The sequence below is a fragment of the Plutella xylostella genome, chromosome 12 (genome assembly GCF_932276165.1).
Source record: "Plutella xylostella chromosome 12, ilPluXylo3.1, whole genome shotgun sequence".
Lineage (NCBI taxonomy): Eukaryota > Metazoa > Arthropoda > Insecta > Lepidoptera > Plutellidae > Plutella > Plutella xylostella.
In genome coordinates, this window is record NC_063992.1 from 1,960,736 (window position 1) to 1,981,673 (window position 20,938).

At 41.3% G+C, this 20,938-nt stretch overlaps 1 protein-coding gene across 1 annotated transcript in view; it reads left to right on the plus strand.

Annotated features, from left to right (window-relative positions):
- The window catches only part of LOC105389538 (muscle-specific protein 300 kDa), a 142,786-nt gene that overhangs the window by 42,946 nt on the left and 78,902 nt on the right, over positions 1-20,938 (plus strand). Inside the window, exons 6-18 of the mRNA XM_048624342.1 lie at positions 1,056-1,213; positions 2,318-2,594; positions 3,286-4,466; positions 4,919-5,125; positions 6,655-6,888; positions 7,405-7,492; positions 9,438-9,523; positions 10,053-10,296; positions 10,834-11,013; positions 11,541-11,758; positions 12,186-12,342; positions 12,599-20,644; positions 20,740-20,826. Of these exons, the coding sequence (XP_048480299.1) occupies positions 1,056-1,213; positions 2,318-2,594; positions 3,286-4,466; positions 4,919-5,125; positions 6,655-6,888; positions 7,405-7,492; positions 9,438-9,523; positions 10,053-10,296; positions 10,834-11,013; positions 11,541-11,758; positions 12,186-12,342; positions 12,599-20,644; positions 20,740-20,826 (11,163 nt within the window). The remainder of the gene's footprint in view (positions 1-1,055; positions 1,214-2,317; positions 2,595-3,285; positions 4,467-4,918; positions 5,126-6,654; positions 6,889-7,404; positions 7,493-9,437; positions 9,524-10,052; positions 10,297-10,833; positions 11,014-11,540; positions 11,759-12,185; positions 12,343-12,598; positions 20,645-20,739; positions 20,827-20,938) is intronic.

Sequence of the window (20,938 nt, forward strand, 5' to 3'; positions counted from 1 at the left end):
GTAACTTAGCGAAATTGGATGCACTGATTGGCCAAATAAAATGAGATGATTTGGTAACTTTAATGTTAAAATACCCTACAACGAAATTCAAAAATACCTAAATACATTTTCTCTACCTTAAATAAGTATTTTTCCACCATCTTGAAAAATCCAATATAATTGATATTGTAACAGCTTATATGAACCTAATATTTATGGTCATAATAAATCATCCAATAAATGACTGTCTTCTAATAAAATGATGTGTTGTATTGTCTCATTTTAATTGGCTTGAACTAAATTTGTTTGCGCAAGCTTCACTCAATGTATTGGACCCACAGGAGAGACAGAAGCAGGTGGGTGGATAGCTTCACAGCTGTAGTTTATATTGTTTACTTTAATCTATTCGCTTTTATACGAATAGGGAGCCTTACTGTTAATTGGCTTTTTTTTAGGTCCTAGAACTGGTGGGTATAAATTATGATGTATTAATTTTTAGCTATTGTTGTGAAGAAAATTTGTTCATTTCAACTGTATTATAAGGTTCCCTATTTTTTAATGTAGGTACTGTTTATATTTTTTTTACTACATACCTAAATATTTATTCAGGGATAGCATTGTATCTTTATCCTTCTCTTTTAAGTTTTGCTAAATATAATTAACTTATTTCCACTATATTCATAGAATATCTGTATGTAAACTATAGTCCTTGTTTTAGTACTTACACTTCTTTGTATTTGCAATAGGTTTTGAGGTAGTAGGTACGTGACATACACAGATCCACATTATCTTTTTAACGAGTTAGTAGTAGAGAAACACATAGCTGCACACTTTTAACTATTTAAACAATTAGGAAGTTTGTAAATATGTATCCATATTTATGAAGTGGAGTACCACATATTAATCGAAACTAGCAGGGGTGCCAAATCCACAGACCATTACCCTAACGACAGCTTGCTCGTCTTGAAAATCTTTCTAGCAAACCAATCTTATTCGAGTGGGGTGTACTCTTATTATTATGGTTTAGCCCTATTACCCAAACATATCTTTAATTCTATCCTATTCTCCCCCTACAGATAGAAGAGAACAGCCGAGCTCTCGAGTACCTGGTCGGGTCTCGCTGCGCGTCCGTGATGTCCCAGGAGTCGGGCACCGCTACACCGCGCGCCGAGGAGCGCTGGAAGCAGGGCGCCAAGAAGACGCTGCTGCAGTGGGTCGCCAACGCGCTGCCCAAGTGAGTATAGATAATAAAGATGAATACCAAAATGCTAGCCGTTTAAATCTTAATCGAAGTAACTGTTGCTCGCGAGCTCCGCTTCACTGTAAAAAGTTTTCCTGTGAGAGTTCCGTGAAACAGATAGATTGTTATTCGAGGGTGTAAGCATCCTACATACCAAATTTCATCAAAATGTGTCCTGCTGTTTTCCCGTGAAAGAGTAACCAACGTCCATACTAACACACTTTTGGGTTTATTATATACGAGAGCTTTTAAAAGTTACACTTAGCTAGGTAGACGTAAAGTCACCGTCGAGGTAAAATGAAAAACTATAAGTATATAAATACCGATCTACAATACTCCAAAGCATTCTACTATTCCTACTAGCTCATTGTGTTCCATTCATAATAACTTGAGCAGTGGTCTGGAGTTATTGTCACCTAAACTTAAAGTGAGCCTCCACAACAATACAGACATAAATTCGCCGGTATTGTACTTACGCGAATGGGCGGGGGCTGCGATGGACTAAAATCAAGTTCATTGCGATTGTATTGTAAATGTCAATGTCCTGCAAAACATGTCTCAGTAAGGACCAGTTTTACTTTATGTAATTGTAAGCGATGTGGGTGTCTTATCTTCGTTTGTAGCCTAAATACAGGATACACGAGTTTGGAGTTATGGTCTTTTTTATATTGTAACTCATTTGTTTCTTCCCACTGCGCAATGTTGGTAATGCAAATGTGTGCTATTTATTGTAAGATCTTATCTAAACGAGTAATCTGGTAGTAGGTAACAAATCGGATTCAATTCTGAGACTACCTATAATAATTAGTACAGATAATTCGAGATATTTAAATTTAATATCAGTGGTGGCAACACCACGCTCAAAATATTATCCTACGATATATAACTTTCTAATACGATATATGACTTCTAAGGTCCTAACTAGATAGATTATCTATATTTTAAGCCGAAATAAAGTGAGTCATACCCGAGTCACCCCTTTTCGGCGTGAATACCCTAATTCTAAATTATTTTGTACATCTGCGAGACATAATAATTATAGTCTATCAACCAATCCGAGCCCTATAAACCAACCTAACCATCTACCTCTCCCCACAGGGACTCCAACATCCAAGTGACAGACTTCGGCCCGTCCTGGCGCGACGGCATAGCCTTCCTCGCCATCATAGACGCCATCAAAGCGAACCTCATCAACTTGGCCGAGATGAAACGCAAAACTAACCGGCAGCGGCTGGAACATGCGTTCGACGTGGCTGAGAGCCAGCTCGGTATAGCCAGGCTGTTGGATGCTGAGGATGTGGATGTGGAGAAGCCTGATGAGAGGTCCATTATGACTTATGTGGCGCAGTTCTTGCACAAGTATCCGGAGCCTAAGGTGAGTGGTGCTGAAGTTTTATAGTTTGAGACTATAGTGTATTTATAGTATTATCATAATCAGTGAGTAATATGAGTATTCACTACCATCATCAGCCTGTTATTTTCCACTGTATTATACTTTCAAGCTGTATATCTGATACAGTATACTAGCATGATCGGTTTCTTATCGCTATTTAAAACGTCTCGTGAGATCTAAAAGTTACTGTAACAGGACAGTTAATGATGCTCATATAAATACTACATAGTTAACTTGAAACTGTTAAAGCTTATTGTAGTTTAGGTAAAGCGATCGGTTTATTCATACCGAACAAGAATCAATCTATGAAACTATTTATAATGATTTCGATATTTTGTCCGGAAACCGTAGAATCATTCCAATCTCATTCTATCAATCATTTATTTCTTAATGTTATGTGATCCACTATTTACATAACATGTGTGTTGGGTAACTAACGCACACGAATGTGTAAAATTAAAATAAGATTAACAAAAGCAACTTTTTTGTAATTTGATATAGGGTTGGCAATACAATCCAAGACAATGAATTCAAAGAGAGCTTTAACTAGGTAATGGAAACAAGATGTACCTACTACCCAACACATTTTAGTTCGTTTATGTCACAGATGTCATTTTAATTTACCGACTATGCTAATCATAATATTTTACAACCCCTACTCCTGCTTCCCCAGACGACGGGCCCCGACGCCGTGGCCGCCGTCCAACAGGAGTACGAGTCCCTCCGCCAGTGGCTCGCGGACAGAGTGAACCTCACGCAGCGCCAGTACGACTCCCGCACGCTCAGCCGACACTACGACGACTACGTCAGGGCAGAGAACGAACGCCTCTCCAAAGAACCAGTCTACATGAAGCTGGAGAAACTCATGTACACACAAAGCTTAGTCGCCATAGCTCCCAAGTCTTGGAGAGAACTTGTGGACCTATGGATCGAGTTAGAGAGGCTGCATCGCCGGTGGCTCTGGCTGTTAGACTCAGAGCTGCCCGGTGATTTCAGACATATAGGAGAATGGCTAGCCCGCGCAGAGTATCTATTGTATTTCGATGAGATACCAACGAATTTGGACGAACAGACCGCTGCAGTAATCAGCGAAAAGCTCGAAGAGCATAGCGAGTTCTTCGCCAGTCTTCCTGAAGTTATTGAGAGGTTCGAACAGGCTCTGCGCTCGCAGGATGCCAGTAGGATACCTGGGGAGAGACTGCAAGACATGCAGCAGAGGTTGCAAGCAGTCAACGTGAAAGCCCCACAGAGGAAGGCGCGGCTAAAGTTCCTAGAACACAAATGCTGCATCGTCGCCTTCACCGAACTAACGAAAGCTAAACTCGCCGCCTGGACCGGCAAATACGGTAGAATAGACCACGTCCGTGCCTTACTAGATGACTACGACAATTTTGTAACGAAAAACAAGATCTTCCAAGAGTTCGATCGCGCCTACGTCGACATAAAACAAGTGGCCGACGAATACAAGCGCGTTTGCGAAGTAGATAGGTCAGAGGGTCGAGAAATCGACTCATTCCTCAAAGAAGTATCAGAAAACTGGAGACGTGTATCATCAGACGTGCGTTGCGCTCGAAGCGTGCTCGAAGAGGTCATTTCCCACTGGGAGCGTTGGACGTCCTTATCCAGCGAGTTCACAGAATGGTTAGACCGGGCTCAGACCATGCTTAGGGTATCTGAAGAGGAGCGTTTAGAGTTCTTCCAAGATGTGACGGTGTGGAAGACCCGTCATGGCGCGCTGGGGGACACGGCCGGGTTCCTGGCAGCTACGTGTGCGGAGGAGCACGCGAGTGAGGTGCGCAGGAAGTACGCCGAGATCACCGAGCGCTGGGACCGAGTGTGGGAGGAGGCGGAACGGTGAGTGTGGATCTTTAATGTCTTGTGGATTGATTAAGTTTAAATTCCGCCTTAGATAAAAGATATGTTTTTATTAACAACCGCCAGACTACGGAACTATTTACTAAATATTATATAAGTATTAGAATTGCAACTATAAAGGGTGGTTATTTGCATACATTATTGACACATAATACATATGGCAAATGGGTGCAGCAATGCACCTCTGCCTACCCCGCAAGGGAGTACATTAGTACAAGGCGTGAGTGCGTGAAAAAAAAAAACATATGGCAAAAGCAAAGTTATGACAAATAGCGATAAATCACGTAAGCTAATTCAAAAATCTAGTTTTTTGGTATACAGAGAGGTACGTAAAAGCGGGACATTTCCTCGGTATCCATCCGTACAACTGTCTCGAAATCACCCTACTCGTATTTACCTTACATTCTTCTAACCTTCCCCCCTCCCCGCAGCTACTCCCGAGGCGGCGACGCCCTCCGCCACCGGCGCGAGGTCTCGGCCGGGACTCGAACCCTGGACGCGTGGCTGGCGGGCGCGCACTCGCTGCTGGCGCGGCCGCCGCGCGCCGCCGCCGCCGACACACGCGCCCACATACACCAGCTGCTGCAGCTCAATGACGAGATTGAGCAGCATGAGGACCTGTTCAAAAACATTAGCAGGTAACTTACTATGGTGACAGGCATTTAGCACAGTAAGAAACCTTTAGCATGGTGACAAACCTTGGCCACGGTGACCAACCTTTATTACGGTAAGAAACCTATATAATGGTGACAAACCTTGGCCACGGTGACAAACCATAGAACGGTGACAAACCTTCACCCCGGTAAGAAACCTACAGTATGGTGACAAATCTTGGGCACGGTGACAAACCTTTGAAAACGGTGATTAACCTTTAAAACGGTGACAAACCTTCAGAACGGTGACAAACCTTTAAAACGGTAAGAAACCTATATAATGGTGACAAACCTTGGCTTCGGTGACAAACCTAAGAACGGTGACAAACCTTGGTCACGGTGACAACCCTTTAGCACGGCTACAATCCTTTAGCACAGTAAGAAATCATTAGCATAGTGACAAACCTTTAGCACAGTAAGAAACCTTTTGGCGATGACAAACCTTCAGCATGGTGGCAATCCTTTAGCACGGTGACATACCTTTAGCACGCTGTCAATTCCTTTGGACGATGATTCGGTGACAATCCTTTAGCACGGTGACAATCCTTTAAGACACTGACAAACCTCCACCTCGGTGACACACCTAGTCCCGCTCCCTGGGGCGTGGCTCGCGGCGCGCACTCGCTGCTGGCGCGGCCGCCGCGCGCCGCCGCCGCCGACACACGCGCCCACATACACCAGCTGCTGCAGCTGAATGACGAGATTGAGCAGCATGAGGAGCTGTTCAAGAATATTAGCAGGTAATTACCACGGTGACACAACTTGACCATGGTGACAAACCTTTAGCACAGTAAGAAACCTTTAGGACGATGACAAACCTTCAGCATGGTGACAAACCTTGGCCACCCTTTCAAACCATAGAACGGTGACAAACCTTTATCACGGTAAGAAACCTACAGTATGGTGACAAACCTTTACCTCGGTGACAAACCTTTAGCACGATGGCACGGTGACAATCCTTTGGCACGGTGACAATCCTTTGGCACGGTGACAATCCTTTAGCATGATGACAATCCTTTAAGACACTGACAAACCTTCACCTCGGTGACACGCCCTGGTCCCGCTCCCTGGGGCGTGGCTCGCGGCGCGCACTCGCTGCTGGCGCGGCCGCCGCGCGCCGCCGCCGCCGACACACGCGCCCACATACACCAGCTGCTGCAGCTCCACCACCAGACTGAGCACAACGAGGACCTGTTCAAGAATATTAGCAGGTAATTACCACATTGGCAAATCTTTAGCACGGTGGCAAACCTTGGGCCGTACACTGAAAGAAACCTGAAAACTTAAAGCGCTAATTTACTATGGATATTTTTCCCACGCTTATTAGCGCTGGTTCGGCAAACTAAGTAAGCGCTTGTAAGTTTCCACCTTCCTCTCTATACACGGCCTGAGTATCGCGCGGCCGCGTGGCTCGAGCTCAAGCGCACTCGAACTCTATTAAGTCCCTCTTAGGTACTTCTTCATACCATATGCAATAAAGTACTAAATCATAATTATTATTTTTTGCCCCACAGAACCTTCCAATCAACAATCGCCGAGCTGCCCCGAGACGAAGTAGAACAAAACATGGCGAAGCTCAAGCAGCAGAAGGAAGCCCTGGTCTACGTCAGAGCCACGGTGCCCGTCAAACTGCACCAGTACAGGCAACTGTTAGTGCAGCATGAGAGCCTGGAGAGCGGGCAGAAGGAGATCGGACAGTGGCTGGATAAAGCCGAGAGCTTGTTGAGCGAGCAGAATGTTACGACGAGGTAAGTGTTTGTGGAATTATGTAGATTCTATTGTTTATAGGCCTCTAAGCCGGATTACACAGTTGTTTTTTTGTAATAATGATTCGTCTATGATCGGTAACTATAGCAACAACTTTCGATCCTCCGTTAACGTTGCGTATCGTCAACTGTCACTGTCAAAATGTAAGGCAAAGTTAGTTCCAAAAGTGACATTTGTTTTTTTCCATATGTTAGGTGGAATTTCACCAAACGCTAAACGTATTTATTATCCTGTCATACGTCTGTCAGTTAGTACAAAATGTGTTTAAAATTTGATTTAAATACGTTTAGCGTTTGGTAAAAGTGACCCTTCGTGTAGATTCGAAAATAGTATCGAATCCTATGCTCGCTGCAAAGTAAAAATAACTTCAATCGTCAGGTAACTTAATTTGTCAACTAACTAATTAAGTTACCACTTATCTTTAACAAGTTAATTTCCATAACAATTTATGTAAGTCTAACTAAATTATTTTCTCTATAACCGTTATATTTCCACAGGGAAACGATAGAAGAGACATACACGATCCACCGCACATTCTTCTCTCGCACCACCTACTACCGCTCCATGCTCGAGAGCAAAAACAAGGTAATAATAGTACTTATTGCATGAATTCCATATTTGATAATATCTATAATGTAATTTGTAAGGTAAATACCTAATTTTGTTGTAATTTATGTGTAATACCTAAGTACCTATATCATGGTTGATACATATTAGATACTAAGGATATTTTGTAAACCCTTTATTTAGTTATAATGGACAACATTTCATTTTCTTTACCCTATATTTTTATTAGCTATTCGGAAAGATTATAGAAAATTAGTGGACCCGTATTTTTTTATTTTGTATATACATTAATTTTTGCATGTTATTTTTAACTTTAAAGTTAATTATTTTAAAACCGGAAGTGAAGTCACATATTAGGCTCAATTTTTATTTTTGTTTATTGCCTGAGTCTCGAAAAAAAACATAAATGACACTGACAAGTGACATTTAAACTTTGTTTACATGCCAACCAACAAATGGGTCATTTTCAAATGACATTGATATTTCTGATGATGGAAAGTAGGTACTTATCATGTAAAAAAATAACCAGAAGCATTTTTTCAGCTGTGTAGGCGGTGGCATGCTCTGGGACATATTATATAGAGGTCATCTGTTAATAATAAATAAAAAAATAGTCAGAAAGTGTCAGAACAGAATTAATGAAAATGACCCAAATAAACAACAACGTCACGATAAAACGTCAAATTCAATCAAAAATGAAAGTGCCAGTTACTTTGTTTTTAAATCTATAGGCTTTGATCATCAAAATGCATCGCACCTGATGCATGACGTCATCAGCACTTTTTTACTATTTTATGATTTTTTCGAAAATGATACATCCAAAAAATACAAAAACATTTTTTTTGTGTCCTTTAGAGCTAAATCTCGAAATGGTTTTCGATTTATAGCAGCTTTAGTTTTTTGAAATGTTGTCCATTTGCTGTGCCCGACAGGGTCCATAAAGTTCCTAATTTAATATATTGAACACCTGTAAAAATTACTTATGGATGCAATAAAAACCGGCCAAGTGCGAGTCGGGCTCGCGCACAAAGGGTTCCGTAGCAGCAAAATTACAGTTAAATCAACCTATCTCAAAAACTATAAGAGATACTTTGATCAAACCAAAAATCGTTGAAAGAGTTAATTAGCATGCATCACCTCTATTTTTTTTAGAATTTTATACCCCGTAGTTATAAAAATAGAGGGGGGGGGACATACTTTTTACGACTTTGAGAGCTGATATCTCAAAAACCATTCACTTTAAGAAAAATGTTTTTTAGAAAACTTTATATCATTTTAAAAGACCTTTCCATTGATACCCCACACGGGTATGTACATCGAAAAAAAAAATTTCATCCCTCAGTTACATGTATGGGGGGCCCCACCCCCAATTCTTTTTTTTACTATTTAGTGTCATATTTTTGTAGCGGTTCATACAACACATATTCCTATCAAATTTCATCACTGTAGTACTTATAGTTTCCGAGTAAATCGGCTGTGACAGACGGACAGACGGACAGACGGACAGACGGACATGACGAAACTATAAGGGTTCCGTTTTTGCCATTTTGGCTACGGAACCCTAATAAAAAATTGAGTATTGAGTATAATAGGCGAGGAATCTCAATCTGACAGTTTATTAAAAGGAATCACAGATGGCGCTACTAGTGATATAGAAGCTACGAAACACCCACTTAAAATGGTGACGGAAAACACCTTTTAGCATTGTGATTGTGGGAAGGACAGAATATATTACTTTTTCTAACCAATGAAGCAGTGAACAGTTAAGCCAAATGTATGTCGCCGAGATAGTTTAGCTCGTGTTCCGCTAGATGGCGACTCTCCCTTGCAATATTTATTTGCGTTTTATTTGTTAATTTGTGTGGCGCGGGAGAGTCGCCACCTAGCGGTACACGCGCTGCACAACATATCTAAAAACTTACAAATGATTGACGTGACATTTAAACTGAACTCCTATTCCCAGGTGTTGCAGAACATCCACAGTACGAATGCAGACCACAGCGCCGATGAGAGCGAACAGTTGCACTACATGAAGCAACTTAACGACAGGTCAGTAGTGTGATGTTGACTCGAACCTCTATTCTATGCTCTGTGTTGATGTACCTGGCTCACTCAGATGGAATTTAAAAAAAAAAGTATTCTATAACAAATTTGTGAAATAACCGTTACGTACGTAATATGTTAATAATGTTTTACCTAAAGGTGGAAACTTGTTAGACCTAAGTTATTTACTTAGTAAAGTTTTCCTAAAAAATAAAAATAATAAATAAAAATAACCTTTCTGTATCAATTTGAGTCGAAAGCCCCTTCATATTTTGGTCCATTCCCCAACACGCCGAACCACTGCGGGTTGGTGGGTTCATACATCCAGTTGTGCTATATTTAGAACGCTATCTCCTGCCTTCCTCATCCAGCCACTACCTCTCCCTCCACTGTCGCAGGCATCGCCATCCTATGAACGGGCTAGTAATTCAATCAAAAAGGAGATTAAACAAGATGCCTGCGACGTATACATACTCATAGCGTAAAAAAATCCTGTTAAGTAAATTTTCCTAATGTATGTTTCTACCGCCACCAGATTCGCGCACGTATCCTCCGAAGCGACCCGTCGTGAGGCCAACCTACAACACTTGGTCCGCGCGTGGGAGGACTTCGACAGCAAACGGCGGGTCGTCGAAGACTGGGTGGCTAGAGCCGAGGCTCTCCTAGCTGACTCTAGGGTGGACTCGAAGCAGGCTGTGGACTTCCATAAGAGGTTCTTCCAGGGGGCTGATGAGAGATTGGTGGCTGAGCTGGTGCGGTCGGGGAGGGAGCTTATTGAGGTTGGTTTTGTTTGTTAGCGTGTTTCAACATTGTAATGAGGTGCGTCAATATAGAAATAAGGATCGTCTGTGAAATTCATGGGAAAATTTAAGATTAAGACTGTCAAACTCAGATGCTATGGCTGTCTCGACATGAAGAAGAAGATGTTGAAATAATTGAAATTATAACCTGGAATACTTTTTACGTGTGTTTCTACACATTAATTCTTTGTAATTTATGTTTTTGCTCACATAGCTTCGAAATGAATGGAAATCTATGGAGTTCTTAGCCATGTTTTACAAACAAAACAGCTTTTATATTTATTTATTACATACATCATAATTGTTAGTTTATCTTAGTGCCTATTTCGCCACAGGGGGATAGAGCATAACCAAGAATTATTGCTTGACTTTTGACACATCTGTTAAAAATTTAATGCAGATGACGTATAATTGATTAACCTTTCCCTGGTTACGATCTAACCGACTGATGGAGAAATTGGAGCTAAAGTCTCCGAAGACAAATAATTAAATAAACCACCGATTTCCTCCCACCAGCTCGTCCCAGAATCCGAGCGGCACTCCGTGGTACAGTCAGTGGAAGATCTCCAGCACGCGTGGCGCGCCGTCCTCGGCCGCGCGCCTCCACACCTGATGAGGCTCGAGTTCAGGCTCGACCAGGCCGTGCTTGTACACTGCATCAAGGATATTGAGAAGGAGATTGCTTATGAACAACAGGTAATTTTATCATCATCCCGTTATCACTGCTGGCCTCTTACAAGGAGCACCACAAAACTGTTCTAATTAAAAGCGCCGTGTTATACCGCGCGCCTCCACACCTCATGAGACTCGAGTTCAGGCTCGACCAGGCCGTGCTTGTACACTGCATCAAGGATATAGGGAAGGAGATCGCTTATGAGCAACAGGTTAGTGTTTTGAAATAGTTGAAGATCACAAGCCCTTAACAGACCCATAATTATGCACCGTTATCACTGCTTTACATAAGCCTCTTCCAAGGAGCAACGCAAAACTGTTATCGTTAAAAGTTTTTTTTACGCGCATACTGAAGGACCTGTAACTATTAGGTTAGACTAGTTCCCTGGTGGAGTCTACGCTACGTCTAGTCTACTATATATAGACCGCTGCTGTCACGACGATCTTAACCTGTTATTTTTAATTAACCTTTATCTGTTATTTATGAAGCTCCAAGTGAAAGTGTAAATAAGTAGTCTTGTTTATTTTCTAAATCAACACGTTTATTCCAGGCGTACAACCAAAGCGACGACGCCGACGCGATCTTACTCCGCAACTCGGAATACTTCCGGCAGCACGGCAAGATCCTTCAAGTGGAGCAGTCTCTTCAGAACCTACACAAGATAGCGGACAGCTACACGCAACAGACGCAAGATCATAGTCTTGAGGAGGAGCTGGCGAAACACCAGGCCGAGTGGGATAGCGCGGTCAGGAGGGTCGAGGAGTTCAGGTTAGTCTTCATAGATTCTACTTTGTCCTGACGTAGGTTTACAATTTTTCATCCGTGTCTGACTGTGTTCGCAATAGGCCAACTGTCAGTCGCCGACTAAGTTAGCGTCGTCGTGTCTGTTTAGTATAATGCATGCCGAGTGTTCACAGTTTGCTAGTTCCAAAGTGTGTTTAATTCAAAAGTTAGCTGTAGCTCAAGTAGGAGTTTTAATACCTATCGAGAAGGGAAATCGAAAACGCCAATTTGTATGGCGCGGGGCTAGTACAGCTACTTACCGCTAGGTGGCGTGTCTCCCGCGCCATACAAATTCACGTTTACTCACCGCATCTCGAATGATGAAGAAACTCGCACTCTTCGAACTCACCGACACATCAGATAGTGGAGTAGTACTTTATCAGTCCATAAACCAACTCCATTCCCTCACCAGACAAACCCTTCAGCGCATTCCGGCCAAGTGGGAGCAGTACCGCGCGAAGTTCGCAGAGATGCAGCAGTGGATGCAACACGTCGACACTACGATGGACAGCATCGTGCGGGAGGTGGACTCGGCTGATGCCTTCGAGAGGGAGAAGACCATCTTCCAGGTATGTTTAGTGGATAAGGGTAGGGTTTTAGGCAGTAGAAACATGCGATAATGTAAAATCAGATAGGTAAAAAATGTATAGTTTTGATGCAGTTTTTAACTTTTATATTTTTTCTTGCTTCTTTGGATGAAGTTGAGGGAACTTATGGTAAATATGACTTCATATTTTTATCTTACAAGAACTTATATGTTATTTTCTGACGAAATCGTCATATTTGTTAATTATAAATGACGTATTAATCCACATTCCACTCTAGAACATCTGCCGTGAAGCCGACAAGAAGAGAGAGGACATGAAGTGGCTGGTCCAAACCCTAGACATGCTCACCAACCACTGCTCAGAAGCGGAAGCCCAGGAAGAACAAGTCAAACTAGAAAACCTCATCGCCAGATACAAAAACTTAATCCCAACCATCGAAATTACCATGATAAAGACCGAAACATACACCAGGTGTTACACTTACCGTCGCGAAGTGCACGAAGTTATCTGCATTCTGGAAACAGCTAAAGAACAAGCGTCGGTGGTTCCTGAACCGCAGTCGCTGCAACATGTTGAGCAACTGGTGTTGGAGCAGCAAGCGGCTGTACAGAAACTAGACCGACACAGACCCTCGGTCATGTCTATGCTACAGAGAGGCAAAGAACTTATCAAGGACGCCAACGCACCGGCCTTCGTCAGAGAAGATGTCAGGACGTTGGAATCAGGCTGGAACACAGCATATGACTCCAACACTGAAAGGCTAGACAAGCTCCGTGACACACAAAAGGTCTGGTCCAACTACGAATATCAGAAAGATGAACTGATATCGGACTTGGACAGAATCGAAAGCTATGTCGCTCATCCAGGCTTGGAGTTGGGCGTAACTAATATTGGACGTGAACTACAAGAGACTAAAACGTACAACGCAGATCTAGACAAAGCTAAGACTGAAAGACTTCCGCAACTACAAAGCGCGTATGCTGAACTAAAATCCCTGACAGCTAATAAACCTAAGCCAGTTATTGAAAAAGACCTTCAAAATATAGAGCGCAAACTGGACAGAGTTCAAGATGAAGTGCAAACTAAAGTCGTGCATCTGGAGAAGTTCAACGAAGAATGGGTTAAGATTGAACGCAAACTAGAACACGTACGGGAATGGATTAAAAAGGAAAGCCCCGCGTTGGTATCCGAAATCCAATCTGAGAGTATTACTCCCGAAGAGCGCGTGATAAAATCACAGGCGCTACAGGGTATTATATCTGAGAAACTCGAAATTATTAAGGGAGTGGCCGATCAAGGAGCCAAGTTAGCTGTCGAGCATCGCGTCCAAGATGCCAACAGGCTCAAGGGCGAAGTGGCCTTGTTGGAAAAGATGATGGCTGACCTCAAGCGGTCTACTGAACAACAAACCAAAGTAGTTGAACACGACTTGGCTAGCTGGCAGAAATACCAGAAAGGTGTCGCTGAAATCAAGCCATGGATCGAAGAGGCCGAAATGAAACTCGGAAACCTCCCTAAACCAACGACCTTGCAAGAAGCTCAGCAACTACAACAGCAGTCGAAAGCCTTGGTCACTGACTGTGATAAGCAATTGATGAATCTACAGATTCTTTCAAGCGTCAGTCATCAACTGTCAGGAAAAACCAGTGCACCAGATGAGGTCGACGCCATACACTCACGATGGGCGGTCGTACATGACTTAGCTGATCAATGGAACAACAAACTTGACAAATTAGTTTCCAATTGGGAAATCTTTGAACGTGATGCAGATAAACTAGCAGCTTGGGTGGAGAGTGGGGAGAAGCTTCTCAGCAGTCGCGCCGTATCCATAGAAACACCTCAAGTTGAAAAGTTAGACCGTGAACTAAATAAGCTTAAGTCTTTCGGCAATGAGATCTCGCAACAACAAGCCAAGATCATCAGCTTGTCGCAGACATGTGATAACATTTGCCACAGCATACAACCTGAAGGCGCTACGGTACTAAAGAACAAAGTAGCCGATATAAAACAACGCACAAACGCGTTAGCCGAAACAGTCAGAACTAAAGTCAATGAGCTTTCAGACAAAATCATTGTTAGACAAGAATTCCAAACTAAACTGCACAACTTCGACAACTGGATTACAGATTTCAGACGCAAAACTGAAAGTTACGACCAAGTGGCTGCTGACAAAGTCGAACCTACATTACAATCCATGCATGTGCTTTTACAAGAGCATGCCGCTAAAGAACCTGAATTTACAGATATTTACAACGAAATTAAGAACATTACACTTATGTCACATCCAGACGAAACTAGATCACTTTGTGACACATACTCTAACATCGCTGAAAACTATCAAATAATTGAAAGCAACATTCAACAAAACAAAGGAATTCTGCAGAAATGGGCAGATCTTTTAAACTGGTATGAAGACAACAAGCAGCAACTAGGTCACATACAGTATCAAATCGACGGCCACAAACTTACCCCTGAGAGCTATGAAAAACTCCGTCAGGAACTTGTAACTATCATCACGAAGATTCCCGAATGGAAGAGCAATGTGGCTCTTCTGGACGGACCTTCAAGGGTCAAAGTAACTGATCAAAACACTGGCAGAATAATGTCGCCCACCAGTCTGGTCAAAGAAATCGAAGTAAAAGCAGAAGCTTTACTTAACCAGGTAACAACAAAGAGAGATCTTGTCCAAAAAGTAGGTGCAAGATGGGATAAATTTAATATGCAACATAACGCTTTAACGGAAATCTTGCACAATGTGCAAACTGTGTTGAATGATATGTCTCAAAAGACATTGCCGTTGAATGAAGCTACCATCCAAGACATGACAGAACAGCTAGACAAGATAGACGCTGATATGAAAGAGAAGCAAATCGTCAGAAAGGAATTAAGAGAGGAGGGTCTGCATTTAATGAGAGAAGACCAACCTAATATGGGGACTATACAAAATGCTCTATCAGCAGCGGATAATAACTGGGACCAAATTGTAAACGCTATACGTGACTCTAAGAATAAATACATACTTCTATCTTCTACTCTTCAAGAGTTGAAGAACTTCACAGTTGCTTTTGATAGGGAAATGAGCAGAGCTGAACAGTTACAGAATGACTGTAAAGATGCTCCTTGCGATTATGTGCAAACAGCGCAATCCCTTGAGAAGGCTAAAAAAGCGCATGAAATTCTAAAGCGCTCCAAGAGTCTTCTTGACCAAATGGATGTAATCAAACAGTCGGTGTTGAAGCAAGCATCAACTTTAGGAGGTTTTGATACTAGTCCTCTAGAGGAATCATTCTTGAACTCTCAAACACACTGGGAGAAGGTTAATGATGCCATAATTAAAAGGATACAGGATTTAGAATCCCAACTGATAGTTTGGAGGCAAATAGATGACACAAAGAACCAAGTAGTAAATTGGTTAAGTGAAACCGGACAAAACTTGGCAAATGCCTGTGATAATATGGAAATAAGATTTGGACAAAGTCACCTTACTAAGTACAAGGAAGAGCTACCTTTGTATTTAGGATTAAAGAACAGCATAGCATCGAAATGTGAGCAAATTACAAACTTAAATAAGAGTATACCCCTTGGCCAAGTTACGTCAATTGTAGAGTACTTAGACAACGAGTTTGATGCTCTTAAACAATTGGCAGATAACTTGGAAAGTGCTGTGTCTTCACTAGAAACAAAGGAAACCAAATTGAAGGACAATATCAAAAAGCTATCTGATTGTGTCAGTAAGATTCGTGATGACATCATCAAGTGCGACGACATGACCGGAGACAATGCCAAAATCCTCGATCGACTCAAGAAATGTCAAGCTTGTAAAGGTGAACTACAAAATCTAAATGATGAAATTGACAACTTAACCGAAAACGTATCGGAAATGAACGCAAATTATCCTGGCTTCTATGAATCATTAGTCCCAAAAGAATTAAGTGCCTTACAAAAGAGATTTGAAAGCGTTGTTATTCACGCCAATAAAACTGAAACAACCCTGCTTACGTTCTTGCAAAAACTATTTACAGACAAATTAGGAATATTTAATAGGAACCTAAAGATATTAGATGACAAGACCCGTTGGTGTATGCCAGATGCGGCTAGTGATAAATATAACCTAGAAGTTAAAATGGCTGCTCTGACTGATGTAGAAAACGGTATTGCTGAGTGCACCGGCAAGATCAGGGAATTGAAGGAAGCCAGTGATATATTGAGAGTCGTTTCCGAACCTACTTGTGCTCAGGAAGCAGCAGCGCAGACCGAAAAAGCTCAAAAGAACCTAGACGTTCTAGCAGCCAATTATAATGAAATTAAAAACAGACTAAAGGAAAATGTTGAAACTTGGCAAGACTATGAGACTACTCTTGAAAATGTTTCTGAATGGCTGAAGGAGAAAGAGAATAAAGTGAGATTAGAATCTGCAAATCTTCTGACTCTCGACGATATTGATACTAAAATTGCTGAAATCGAAAAGCTAAATCAGGAAATACATGATTATGAAACTGAAATTAATAAACTCAATGATGTCGGTGAGAAGATCATAGCGAAAAATCCTGATTCACGTGTGACTCAACATATAAATCACCTTGTGACAAGATATCAGACAGTATCTAAATTCATGGATGGCCAACTTGGCAGGCTTAAAGACTTGAAGGCCAACAAGGGAAAATACCAGAAGTCCATTGTTGATTTCAAGAACTGGTTGACAGACGCTAACGGTAAAATTAAAGATTTAGCTTCAATGAGCAAGCACTTATCTAAAGCTACTCCAGCTGATTTAGCCGAGATGAAAAAGTTAAACGATAATAAAGAAGTTGGACAAAAACTGCTAAACAACGCTATTGAAGCTGGTGAATCGTTGTTCAGTGGAATAACACCGGAATGTCGAGAGCAAGTAAGGAATGAACTAAGATCGTTGAGAGACTACTTTGAAGATTCAGCAGATTCCCTTAATAATATCATAAAGGATATAGAAACCACTATCAATAAACGTTCGTCATTCGATGATACTTTCAATCAAGTCAACAAGTGGATTGCTGATAAAGAGAATGAATTAGGAGAGTTCAGGCTCTGTCCCACTCTGCCTGAAAAGAAGGCTCAACTTCATACAAACAAGACCTTGCACCAAGAAGTGGAATTACATCAGTCTATGCTATCTCAATTAACTGACAAAATCAAATTATTACCCGATGAAGAAGCGGAAAAAAGCCTTTCTAAAACTATTGAGAGATACACGAACATGTCCAAGGAGCTTGAAAAGCGAGTGGCAGTTTGTGAAGGTCACGTCGCTGGACATGAAAAATATGTTCAAGCATTTGAGGAATGTCGTGATCGCCTCAACCATATTGTTGCTGAAAATAGTCTATTAAGTTACAGCGTTGTGACTCAGAAAGAGGATGTTGACGCTAAGATAGTTGCTATTGAGAAAGTTACAGCTAAAGGGAAGGATATTGATAATCTTCTATCCGGATTGCAAACGCAACTACACTCAGTACTGGAATCAACTAGTTCCAACGGACATCCTGTATTAATAAGCGAGTTTGAACACCTTAAAAACACATGGGGCCAATTCACAACTCAATGTCAAGAGCAAGATAAGAAACTAAAAGATACGCTAAAACAATGGACTGAAAGTCAGAAAACATTGGACGAACTTGAAGAATGGCTGAACGTTAAAGAGAATCAACTGAGGGACCAGAGTCTGAAGAGTAACCTAGAAGCCAAGATAGCTCATTTACAAAAAGTTAAAGATATTCAGGATGAATTAGCTTCCAGAGCAGCAGATTTTGCTGCTTTAAGTGCAGGTAAACAAAATGTTGCTGGAGAATCAGAAATTACCAACAAGACTTCCAAATTAGCTACCAGATACCATACGCTAAATAATTTAGTGAATGAAAACATCTCGAAGTACGAAGTATTTGTATCAGAACACCAATCATTTGAAAACGAACATGACAACATGGAAAAATGGCTGATGAATATGCTCGGAGAGTTGCAAGACTTGAATGAAATAGTCGGTGACTATGCTGTTCTTCAGGATAAACAAAACAAGGCTAAGGAACTCTATGAGACGAGAAATAAAAAGACACCAGCTTTTGAAGAATTCTTAAGTCTTGGCGAAAAATTATACGCGCATACAAGCCCTGATGGAAGAGAAGTCATCCGTCAAAAGATCCGCAAAATTAGAACTTTATGGGACAGCTTCGGCGACAGTTTCCAGGAGACTGTTAACAAACTAGATCAGTGTCTACTACAGTTCTCTGACTTTTCATTGGCTCAAGAACAGTTAACCAAATGGCTTAAAGATGTAGAAAAAGCCATGCAACGTCACACTGAACTTAAAGCATCTTTGGAGGAAAAGAAAGCACAGCTCCAAAATCATAAGATTATGCACCAGGAAATCATGAACCATCAAACATTAGTAGAGTCGGTATGTGACAAGGCCCAACAGCTAGTTGACCAAACCCATGACGCATCACTAAATGTCTACTTACAGTCGATCAAACAGTTATTCCAAAACATCGTTACCAAGTCGCAGAACTTACAAGACAATTTGGAAGACTGTGTAAAGAGGCACGAAGATCTAGTGCGTCTTATACAGCAATACAAAGAGTGGCTCGGCTCGCAATCTGAAAAATTACTTGACATCGAAAGCGCTACTGGTGAAAAACCAGAAATAGTTAGAAAATTACAGTCAGCCGTAGCTTTGAAAGACATCGAAAAATCTGGATCAATGAAACTGGATGAAATAAGATCAGTATTTTCCTCCGTTAGTAAGAGCACATCTGAACCTGGAAATGTAGCCATCAAATCTGAAATTGACAATTTGTTCACTCAACTGCGAAACGTTGTGGAAAACATTGGAACTTCTGAACAAAAACTTAAAAATACTTTGGATATTTGGAATAAATTTGATGTGTCCATAGAATCCATAACCGAGTGGTTAAAAGATATGGAATCAAAATGTAGAGACCAAAGTTTGTGTTCCACGTTGAACGAAAAAGAAGCTCAATTGCAAAGATATGTTGATTTACGCAATAACATCAACGCCAAAGAAAAGGAAATTGATGCCTTCGTCGATGAGTCTCACAGCCTTATCCAATTGAGTGGTGTTGAGCGTCTGAAGCCTTTAGTTACACAAATAAGCAGCCGTTACCAACAGCTTCATGTAGTTTCTAAAGAAATCGTCAACCACTGGTCCGAGTTAGTTGCGGACCACAAGAAATACGCTCAATTGCAAACTGAATTTGACAACTGGCTTAAGCCACTGGAAGAACAACTTTCACAAATGGTGACAAAAGAAGATAAGCTTAGTATTGAGAGCAAAGGAAATAAACTTCAAGTATTTCTACTTGAGAGAGATAATGGAGAACATAAAATCAGCATTCTGACTGCAGCCGGAGACAAAGTGTTACCGGAAACTGCCGCTAATGGCAGAGAAAGCATACGCGCTGAAGTAAGAACACTCAGAGAAAGATGGGATAAATTAAACGACACCATTCTTCAACAACAAAAAGAATTTGAATCTCAAACCCTGCAATGGTCTAGTTATCAAGACGTCCTACAGCAGACACTATCTTGGTTGGACGAAAAAGAAAAACTAGTAGAAGCTGAAGAAAAGGCCGTCCTTAATTCCTCTCAAGATATCAAATCTAAGTTGCTCAAAAACAAGACCTTGTTGCAAGAAATCTATTCTCACAAGAGAGTTATAGAGACAGTGACTGAAAAGGCTAAGAGTGTGGCAGCAACATTACATTCTGGCAAGGACAAAAACGATGAGATGACTGCAATAATCCAGTCAGTTTGGGATCGATACAACGCCCTAACTGCCAGACTCGCTGGTATCATTGACAAACACGAAAGCACTTACGAAATCTACCAACAATTCACTGACCAACAGAAATCTCTGCAAGATTACCAAAAACACCTGTGGGACAGGCTTCACTTGCTATCAGATTTCAGCGGTAACAAAGCTGCTTTACAAAGTAAGCTGAATAAGATACAAGAGTTGTTAGATGCCATACCGACCGGCAATAACAAGCTGAAGATTTTGTCTGATCTGATTGACAGTAACAGCTCAAAGCTATCTCCTAGAGGTAAAGAAGGCATGTCTAGGGAGTTGGGATTGCTGAAAGCAGATCTGGAGAAGTTTACAGCAACTGTACACGACGTCAAGCGAGGCATTGAAGACAAGATCCAACAATGGATAGAGTTTGACAGTGCTAACGACAGGCTCCAACATTGGCTGAGTGAAACTGAGATGAGCTTGAAGACATACACACCAAAAGCTACTTTGGAAGAGAAAGTTGACCAACTCAATAAATACCAGGTGAGTTCTTTCTTCATGTACTTATGTTATTGTTTTCTTTTTTATGTAATTGTAAATAGCTAGGAATTATATTTTTGTTTTAAAAATTTAAACAGGATCTTTGTAAAAAGATTGGTAATCATGAAAGTGAAATCGTCTCTCAAATGAGCGCTGTGATCAGTTTGGCAGAATCCTTGGATCAAGTAAGAACGGAGAGGTCAAAATTTCGAGCACCCGTAGTTTGGATAATATCTTTTAGTTCAGTAGATTGTCTAATTTCACGGACACTAATTAGAATGGTTACCGAAAACTCAA